Below are 10938 nucleotides of genomic sequence, written 5' to 3'. Positions count from 1 at the left end.
GCCGGTTGAGCTATAGGCGCCGAGCCAGGAAACCAGATTTACTGACTCAAATTTTGTGGTTTTCTCTCCCCAGGGCTTACTCTTTCTCTATGAATCAACCCTACAAAGTAGGGATAGAACAGAAAAGAGAAAGGGAAGAGGAAGAGGAAGGGGAAGGGTGATTTTTGGATTTATGCCATCCTTCTTATCCTCATCTAAGTTTTTCGGAAATTCCTTTTATATCTAAGAAAAACCACATACACTTAAAAAACCCAACCCAACAGCTTGCAAGTAGCCTGGGATTCCAGAATAAATACTGAAATTGGCAGGACACATAGTATCCTTCCTTTCAGTGGGTCACGTGAGGACATTGCCTAACATCCATATGTGTGTCTAGAAATATATAATATTTATGTCTCAGCAAACCTTTAGATTCCTCTTTCTTATGCCAAAAGAACAGCTATGTCCTACCTTCTGATCTAATCTAAAATTCTCGTTAAAATCTGGACCTAAAGACCTATAAATTCTTTTAAACCGAGGAGGCTAAAGTATCCTCCCAGCTTCTTAAGAGAACAGCTCAGATGAAATCATGCCAAATGCTGAGTAAATAGGAGGGGTTTTTTAGTGGAAACCATAATGCTATGCTGTGGCCACATTTTCACAATACTTTGGGGTGGGAGGGACTAGTATCCCCACCCTGGATAGGCTAGGCAGCTATTTAACATTTTGTTCAGGGAAACACAGTCCAGATTCAAGAGTCAAGACCAAGTCATGAGACTCACTGGAGTCAAACTCTGGCACTAGCCTCATCTGCTTTTAGATAGCTGTGGCTTTACCCTAACAAAACCACCTAGAACATGATTACATGGAAAAAACAAAACAAAATCTAGAAATCTATACAATTTCAGCATATGACATCTCAGGAAACTGATCCTTAAAATCATTCAATATCTGATGCTTGTTCCCAAGAACAATTAAAGGTAGCTTTCACCACCAAGAGGTAATGATGTAGTAAAATTCATTACTCATTTTATAACCAAATACCAAATTGAAAACAGCTGTTTTTTACTGATACAGGATGACATTCAAGACCTAATTTCATTGGAGAGGTAGGCAGCACAATAGTTTTTGTAGAAAAAGTATCCATCAAGCTGGGTTTGGTGGCTCACACCTATAATCTTAGCACTTTGGGAGGCTCAGGTGGGAGGACAACTTGAGGCCAGGAGTTTGAAACCAGCCTGGACAATGCAGTGAGAGCCTGTCTCTACGAAAAATTTTAGAAATTAGACCACATAACTGTGGTCCTAGCTACTCAGGATGCTGGGGTGTGAGGATCACCTGAACCTAGAAGTGTGAGTCTGCAGTGAGCTATGATCATGCTACTGTACTCTAGCCTGGGCAACAGAGCCAGACTCAGTCTCTAAAAAGACAAAAATATTATTATATCCAAGTCAGGCTGAGAGAAGGACAAACTAGCTGCAGAGAAGGACATTTAACCTTGCCTTAGGGAACTTAAAAGAGAGAGAATCTGAGAAGTCACTTAAAGACTCACCTTGCCAGCAAGATCCCCTGGTATTCTTCCAGTTGTCTCATGAAGCTGGGGTTGGGCTTGGTCACTGTTCTCCTTTCCTTCACATAGTCATAGGCTCGATCCAGATTCCAGCCATATTCCTTCATTGCATAGGCAATCACAGTGGAGGCTGAGCGACTCACCCCCATCTTGCAGTGCACAAGGCATTTAGATCCATGTTTCCTAATATGAGGGATTGAGGTAAAGAATAAAAGAAAACACAATAGTGCGTATATTTTAAAAGCTTGGTTCTAGAGTTTTCCAAGTCTCCTGTCCTGCTTTTAGAATTTTCTCACTATGCAACCTCCTCACCTTAGTAGACTTATATACATCTATAATTAAATGTATGGGTAGGGTAGATAGCTCTAGTGTATTCTTAAACAATATTCAATGTTAACATTATGCCTCTTTAATTCATCCAGCAAACATGGGTAACCCAATGTGCAAGGTGCTAGGATGAGAAGGTAAGTAATATATAGCTGTACTCTTAAAAAGATGAGATTCAGGGCAGCACCTCTGGCTCAAAGGAGTAGGGCGCCAACCCCATATGCTGGAGGTGGCGGGTTCAAACCCAACCCCGGACAAAAACTGCAAAAAAACCAAAAAAAGACAAAAAATAAAACGATGGGATTCAATGGGAGGGACAGACAATTAAAATTCAATATGGTTGGTCAGAGTATAGAGGGACCACTCTAATTTTAGACAGAAGCCCATTTTGTGCATGGTCAGTCCCTCATTGGCCAAAGGGGATGTTTCCTGCCTTGTACTCTTTGTGAGTTACAGGTATGGCAATGATTCATCTCATTTATTCAAATGTTATGAGTTTTTTCCAATTTAAATTTCAGTAAGGGTTTTGTCCCTGGAGAACTACCTGTTTTTGTTTTTAATAGGGTGAAAGAAAGAGAAAATAAAGCTAAAGTTATACAAACAAAACAAAACAGTATCAGAACTTATTACCTTGGATATGAACATTATTCAGTTATACTAACTCTGCTAATAACACAGTATCTGGCATATAGTTAGCCTTCAAATATTTACTAAATGTATGAACTTATGGATCTGCTGATTAAAGCTGTCAGCAGTTTAAGTAGGAACGACATTTTAAAATCTTGAAAAAAGAACTGTTATTCTCACTAGTGTATACAGGCATGGAATCATTCCCAAGTGGCTATTTCAAAACATCAAAATATGTACATGTCTGTATTCATTTCCTCATTCACTGAATGATGATAGACAAGCTTCCTTCCCGAAGCTTGTAAGTCTGCTTCTGGAAGCAGAGACACCTGACAGAGTTAAGCATCAATGCAAGGAGGTCTGAAGTTCAATGCCAAAATAAAAGAGCCAGATAAGCTACAGAACATAAAGAATGGTCTGGAATAACTGAAATGGTCTTAATGGGAAGGTAAGATTAACCTCCTACTTACAAATTAGGTGTAAAATTTTGATGTCCAAAGGCTGGTTTGGGTGTGTGTCTCTGTGCTTAGATTATCCCAAATGACTAGGAAACACCTGCTTTATTTAGGGCACCACAGAGTTTTCATATAGACTAAAGTTAGGAAGCCAATGCAGTGACTCAGATGGATGTTTAGACATGTGCTCTATATTTTCCCATCAAGCTCTGACAAATTTAATGCCTCAAATTTCAAGTCTATGCTTGTAGGCATGGAAGATGCTCAAATTTGGACAATTCTAAGTAAAATATAATTATGGAATCCACTCCCATGAAAACATACATGTTTTCAACTCAAGAGTTTTTGGTGGATGGCTTTTAACACATATAATGAAGGATCTGAAGTCAGTTCTCAGTTAACTCAACTCCACCCTCAATTCCAGCTCCTATCCCCATGTTAGATCATCCAGATTAAGCCTGGCATGGCAGTAAGAAGTGGGGTCTTCATTAGGGTGAGACACAGGAGCATTCAAGGAGGCACTCACTGCCAGGTACTGACCTGAGATTGAACCTGAGATTGAATGCCTCTAGTTATGCTCTGGATGCCTCATGTGTCACTCCCTAATCTCAGCTGTAATTAGCTTTTCTTTTCATTGGGACCAGGGCCTTTGAATTCTAGCCTGTTTGGCTAAGACCCTGACAAACTGCTAGTTTTTTTTTAGTCCCTCTTCCATAAGGAACTAGATTATTCCTATACACTTGGTGGGCTCTGAAATGAGATGTGATCTTGGTTCAAGTCCTATCTTCACTTTATTTCATCTCTCTGAATCGCATCTTTACAGTCTATTCTCATCTCTATAAGAAAATGACAGTATTGGGTGGTGCCTGTGGGTCAGTGAGTAGGGCATTGGCCTCATATATTGAGGGTGGCGGGTTCAAACCTGGCCCAGGCCAAACTGCAACAACAACAAAAAAATAGCCAGGTGTTGTGGCAGGTGCCTGTACTCCAGCTACTTAGGAGGCTGAGACAAGAGAATCGCCTAAGACCAAGAGCTGGAGGTTGCTGGAGTGAGGCCACATCACTCTATAGAGGATGACAAAGTGAGACTCTGTCTCTTAAAAAAAAAAAAAAAAAAAAGAAAGAAAATGACAGTATCTGTCTCCCTGGGTTTAGAAAACATGAGAATACCTATAAAGCATCTGGCACATAGTAAGTATCCCATGAATAGTATTATTACTGGGAATAATTTCTTAACAGGCTTGAAGAATATAAAATAGTCTTTTAGGGGCTGCCTAGAGACTAAAGAAATAGGCTGAAAGCTAGAGTTTAAGGATTCAAGGTAACTAAGACAAAAGAATTTCCTGACCCATGAGGGTCCTTAAGAAAGGTGTAGAATCATTCTTGAAGAAGGACTTTCAAAAACAGAAGCATTTCTCATCTGTCAGGGATGGTTTGAATGTAGTCTTACTGTAAGGGGGACATGGTCAACAAGCTCATTTTTGGTTCCTTCTAGTGAAGGAATAAATAGGATCAGCAAGAAAATTCCCAGGGACTTAAAAAAAATGCAATGTTGACATAGTGACACTAAACACTAAATTAACAGTAAATAGTTTCACTAAAACAGCTGATTAGTGTAATTTACTTTGGCTCTTCTCTTGAAGGGTCACTTAGACTATCATAAAAATAAAGTAAAAGAATGGGAAAAGAATTTTATTCAGAATTTCTTCCTTCTCTCAATTTCTATTTCTTTTGCTGCAATGTAAGTCGTTCTCTTTAATTTTGTGCTCAGTGGAAATAGCCAATATGAGGTCATCATCTTAGAGGCTTCATTTACTTAATAGGAAAGTAAGTATTAAGTCACTATTCTTTTGTCTAGGACTAAAAAAAAACTCAGTCCCCTTCCTTTTTTACTTTCTTTTCCCTGAACACCATCAGTAAGTTATGTACAACCCTCAGATGTTAGGCATGTATAGTTCAAGAGGAACAAGGGTCAAAATATATGTGTGGGACTATTACTTACTTTGCTTTAGAGATGAATTTATAAGTATCATTCCAGTAAGCCAGGAGATCTGTTGCCTCTTCATCATATACCCGGATGTTATGATACTCAAAGACTCCTGGGAAGAAGTTATCTATCTCTCGAGTGACATTCAAGATATACCGCACTCTATAAGGAAACCAAAGGAGAATATGTGTTGTATAGCTCAGGGTTAATCCAATCCCCAGTATTTTCTTATTTAAAACTAGTATGCTGGAATTAAATACAAAAATAAAGAGGAAGACTAGAAAACTAAGAGGCTATATTTATTTAGTAGAGAATTTATATAACAGGATCCTGGGCACCATGGAGTTATTAAGTAACAAGCTATCTGCCAGGTTCAACATCTAAATTTCATTTTATGTCTGACTACATAATCTTGTTTTGATAGTCATTTGAAAATACATGTATGTCTTGTATTTTACTCCAAAGAATCAACCTAATGCCCATAATCTGATAAATTCTTTCTGTCACTAAAATTACCAGCAATGTAATTTGTTCTCAGGAAGTCACTTGTATAAAATCAGACTATTGACTTGTACCCTGAGAAAAAAACAGAAAAGGAAAGTTTTCCCCTTATTTTCCTCAATCTCAATGCCAGATTGTTAGGCTTTCCTCTATTACTCTTTCTAAACTACATGAAAGGCAAATGAGGCCAGGGCTGGGAGGGTCAAAGAAAAGTTGGACCTCAGACTCGCTTAACTCCATCTGGCTACATTCCTGGCTGCTATAGCAGCAATGTGTCTTGACGGTTCTCCCAAACTGAGATTTTTGCAGAAAAGGGTTTTTCCATTACAAATTTTTTCTCTTGCTCACTACACAATCTCAATAAATGTTAAATTTAGCAAGTGTTACCTTTTCTTAATGTGGTGGGACACAGACATTATTAGAGTTTACTCAATACAATACAGATTTACTCATTCTCTCTGAGAAGTTCTTTCTTTCTTAGAATCCAGTGAGGGGTTATTCTATAAACCCAATATCTGAAGTCAATCAAATGACTGCAGAAAGCCATAGCTAACCAACTCTGCGGTTAGGGTCAAGTGGCCAAAATTTTTCTGGGACAAAAATCTTTTTTTAACTGAGCATCAAAACCCATTACTATAAAGTTTTTTTTTCCCTCCAGTTTAAAAATTAAACACATTGGCTAGGCGTGGTGACTTACACCTGTAATCCTAGTACTCTGGGAGGCTGAGGTGGGTGGACTGCCTGAGCTCACAGGTTCAAGACCAGCCTGAGCAAGAGCAAGACCCCAATTCTAAAAAATAGCTGGGCATTGTGGCAGGTGCCTGTAGTCCTAGCTACTTGGGAGGCTGAGGCAAAGAGGATCTCCTGAGCCCAAGAGTTTGAGGTTGCTGTGAGCTGTGATGCTACAGCACTCTACTAAGGGCAACAAAGTAAGAGTCTGTCTCAAAAAAAAAAGAGAGAGAAGTAGAGATGAATGGGTTTCATCCCTAGCTGGGATTATATTGTGAACCCAGAGTGTATGTACATGTGATATGATTCCAATGCATCTGACAAGCATCACTATATCAAATCTTTAGATTTCACATTCAATACTATATCTAGGTTTCCCAAAATGACAGAATTTTAAAATCTTGACTGATGACTTAGGAGGAGGCTATCAAAAACTCTGTCTCACTCCTGAAGACATTTTAAGTAGATACAATGTTATTATTCTGGTTGAATCAAGAATACCTTGGCTGGACATGGTCACTTATGAATGTAATCCCAGCACTTGGCAGGCTGAGGCAGGTGGATTGCCTGAGTTCACAGGTTTGAGATCAGCCTGAGCCAGCTATACACAAGACTAAGATGGAGTCTCTGCCTTCAAGAACTCTAAACTAAATTTTACCAACTTAAAATTTCCAAGTTCTCTGTAATCCTAGCACTCTGAGAGGCTGAGGTAGGCAGACTGCCTGAGCTCAGGAGTTCAAGAGCAAGACCTTATCTCTAAAAATAGCCAGGCATTGTGGCAGGTGCCTGTAGTCCCAGGTACTTAGGAGTCTGAGGCAAGAGGATCACTTGAGCCCAAGAGTTTGAGGTTGCTGTGAGCTATAACGCCACAGTACTCAAACCCAGAGAGACTGAGTGAGAGTCTATCTCAATAAAAGAAAAAAAATTTTGGCTCAGTGCCTGTAGTGAGACTATCTCAAAAATTTCCCCCCTGGAATTCTCTGTGTAATCATTTTGGCTTAAATACAGTTACAAGTTCGTATCAGCAACTAGAAAATATCTTTCTTCTAGGGGAAAAAGTCAGGAGTATTTATCTACTAATGGTAAAGATAACCAGAAGCTGACTTGTACTTGAGAAAACAGGCAGCCAGCAACCAGTCAGGTAGCCAACACTACCTGTATGTCAGCTGGCCTTATCCACAATGAAGAGTTAGCATGGCAAATTTTAGACATGATGTTCTCTTCTTTTACTGGGATAACCTGACTTCCTAAGGTGAAGTTCAATGAGAAATTTAGTAGGCACCAACTAAGGGAAGAATGGCAGCTTTTTGCTTGCTGAATGCTCATTGTAGTTTCAATTGCTACAATCAAATTCAATAACCATGCTGCTTAGGAATAATTCTTTTAATATAAGGTAGGTCTTATTGTTCATTTCAGAAGTTTATCCATTTTACATTCATAACCTACTTAGTCTTCAAATAGATTACTATAAGAGGATAGGGAGTCTTAAATATTTGTAGATCCCTAGAACCTACTGTGTTTCCCTGAAAATAAGACCTACCCCCAAAATAAGCCCTAGCAGGATTGCTATACATTTGTTAAATATAAGCCCTACCCCGATAATAAGACCTAGTGATGGGTGTGGCTCTGATATATCTGCATAGCCATGCCATGCATTTCCGAGTGGAGCAGTAAGGAAGACTGGAATACCTTTTATCTGCCACAGCTCCTTTCTCCGAGCTGTTTGCACTTGCACGGGTGTGCCGGTGTGCGTGTGGTAACCACGGTCGCAGGCATCCTATTGCGCACGTGCAGACAGCTACAGGAAAGGAGTTCACGCATCACTAGCACCAGTCCCACCAACAAGGTTGGCTCCCCTGTCAGGTTCCAGAAGAAGATGACTTAGCTATATTTGAATACGTAGATTGTTGTATTAATAAAAATAAGACATCCCCTGAAAATAAGCCCTAGTGTGTCTTCTTGAGAAAAAATAAATATAAGACAGTGTCTTATTTTTGGGGAAACACAGTGGCACTGTGCTTGTCCCTCAGAAGATTCTTAATAAATATTGAATGAACAGCTCTGTGAACCCAACATACATAGTTCTGCATATTCCAACATAAAAATAGGAACCAAAAACTATATTTAATTTTACACAACACCAAAGATTTTCAGATTTGTTTTTGAAAGCCTTTCCATTAGAAACCTGATCTTTCTGGGAGGTAGGGGTAGAAACAGTGGGAGAATACCTGTTTCTCTTTTTCTTTATCTCCTCCCCACCCCAGACAGGGTCTCATTCTGTTGCCCAGGCTGGACTCCTCCTGCCTCAGTCTCTTGAGTAAGCTGAAAATATGGGTGCACACAATCAAGCCTAGTTAATTTTTAAAAACTTTTTGTAGAGATAGGTGTCTAGTCATATTGCCCAGCTTGGTCTCAAACTCTTGGCCTCAAGCAAGCATTTCACCTTAGTCTCCAAAGCGCTGGGATTAAAGGTGTGAGCCACCATACCTAGCTCTGCTTCTATTTTTTTTTAATATTAAATCTAATCAGAATCAATTGGAAGAAACCCTTAAGATTAAAGTTACAGGTTTGGCACCTGTAGCTCAGCAGCTAGGGTGCCAGCCACATACACTGGGGTTGGCAGATTCGAACCGGCTTGGGCCTGCCAAACAATGATAATTACAACAACAAAGAATAACCAGGTGTTGTGTCAGGTGCCTGTAGTCCCAGCAACTTGGGAGGCTGAGACAAGAGTATTGCTTAAGTTTATAGAGTTGCTATGAGCTATGATGCCACAGCACTCTACTGAGGGCGACAAAGTGAGACTGCCTCAAAAAAAAAAAAAAAGAAATATTAAAGTTACCCACTGATACCTATTTGTTGAGGGAAAATGTAAAGATAACACAGAGACTTCTGTCTCATGGAGGTCTCAACAACTGCTCTGTGTGCTTACCCTCGGTTCTGTAAGTCCTCCAAGTTGGAGGCATTCCACTCTGAGCCCTAGGAGCCAAAAAGACAAGGACAAAGTTAGGGGTTATTAGCAAATCAACCAAAAACTACACTTGAAAAGGAGTCCTGTGAGGGAAGAAGCAGAGTTTTTAAAAATAAGGCTAAAAACATCAACTCAGTGGATTCCAAGTGCCAGACACTTCTATGTCATCACATTCAGTTTTCATAATTGATAGAGAAAGTTATCTTCATCTTTACAGATAAAAAACCCAACTCTTAGAGAAATTAAGTAATTCTTGCTCAGCATCAAAGTAGGAAAAGTGATCACCATGCAATATAATTTAGATGTCTTCTTCAAATCTTGCTCATAGTAATCTGGTATTTTTCTCAATAGCATGTATCACAATTAATACTTATATATTTATTTATGTGCTTATTTCTAATTATTTCCTCCACTATCATATAAGCTCCTTGAGGGCAGGAACCTGGTCTCTTGTTTTCTATAGAAATCCACCTTCCAAAGTATCTGGCAAGTGCTCAATAAACATCTGTTGAATGAACAAAGAAGCATTATTATGCCTTAAACCTAGATCTGATTCCCAAACCCATACTCTTTCTAGTGTGTTAAGTTGTATCTAAGTAGTGGGGGTGGGGGGGGAGGAGAAGGGAAGGAAAGCATGAAATGTAAAATTTTAATAAATGGCAAATTTTGTGAGGGTTCTATATATTACCTGAAAGACACATTAGTTGTTAATATTTTGCCACATTTGCTTTCTCTCCCTCTTTCCTTTTTCTTCCAGTACATGCCACATGTTTCTTCCCTTAACCGTTTGAAAGCAATTTGACCATCATGACACTTCAACAGTTGAGCATATATCCTCTGAGAACATTTTCTTACATAATACCATTATCACACCTATAACATTAGTAATTTAATATACTATCTATATTTGAATTTCCACAGACGTCCCTCAAATATCCTTTACAGTCACTCAATCAAGGATTATTCTTTGCATTTATTTGGCATTTCACTATTCTCTATCCTTTAATCTAGATATAGCCCATTTCTACTTTGGGGGAGGGGGAGTCCTTTCACAATATTGACATTTTTGTAGACTCAGGTTTGTGATCCTGGAGAACTCCTCACACTGTGGATTTGCTGGATTATATTCAAGTCAAACATTTTTTGGCAAGAATATTACAATGATGAGGCTCGGCATGGTGGCTCACGCCTGTATTCCTAGCACTCTGGGAGGCTGGCAGGAAGCCCTTGAGCTCAGGAGTTCACGACCAGTCTGAGCAAAGCAAGACCCCATTGCTCCTAAAAATGGAAAAAATTATTTGAGTGTCTGTAGTCTCAGCTACTCAGGATGCTGAGGCAGGAAGATTACTTCAGCCCAGGAGTTTGAGGTTGCTATGAGCTAGGATGAGGCCATAATACTATAGCCTAGGTAACAGAGCAAGACTGTCTCCAAAAAAAAAAAAAAAAAAAACAATATATATATATATATGTATATGTATATATATAGCAAGGATGGTGCTGGTATGTCATATATATATATATGCTATATATACATAGCAAGGATGGTGCTGGTATGTCCTATTGCATCAAACCAGGAGGCACATGTCTGTCCCATTATCTATCATAGTAAGTTTGAATTCTTTGTCAAGGTACCTTTGTGTCTGCCACATCCCTCTATTGTAAAGGCTCCTTTAGAATTAATTAGTAATGTATGAATATTAGTAATCTTTGAAGCCACGTGAACATCCTGTCTCATAGTTACTTTACCTTGTGGTTTCAGCATCAATTGCTAATCTTGTGTATTAAAGACCGT

At 39.1% G+C, this 10938-nt stretch overlaps 1 protein-coding gene across 4 annotated transcripts in view; it reads right to left on the bottom strand.

Moving 5' to 3' along the window:
• SSH2 (slingshot protein phosphatase 2) overlaps positions 1-10938 on the bottom strand; it is a 306592-nt gene that overhangs the window by 17197 nt on the left and 278457 nt on the right. For all 4 annotated transcript variants that reach the window (XM_003797117.2, XM_023517480.1, XM_023517481.1 and 1 more), the window contains 3 exons: positions 9108-9154; positions 4961-5107; positions 1532-1732 (listed from right to left, as the gene is read on the bottom strand). In XM_003797117.2, coding sequence (XP_003797165.1) covers positions 1532-1732; positions 4961-5107; positions 9108-9154 — 395 coding nt within the window. The remainder of the gene's footprint in view (positions 1-1531; positions 1733-4960; positions 5108-9107; positions 9155-10938) is intronic.

Source organism: Otolemur garnettii, unplaced genomic scaffold (genome assembly GCF_000181295.1).
Source record: "Otolemur garnettii isolate 467f Iridium unplaced genomic scaffold, OtoGar3 scaffold00112, whole genome shotgun sequence".
NCBI lineage: Eukaryota > Metazoa > Chordata > Mammalia > Primates > Galagidae > Otolemur > Otolemur garnettii.
Note: the sequence above shows the minus strand (reverse complement) of the source record. Positions and strands in the feature narration are given on the sequence as shown.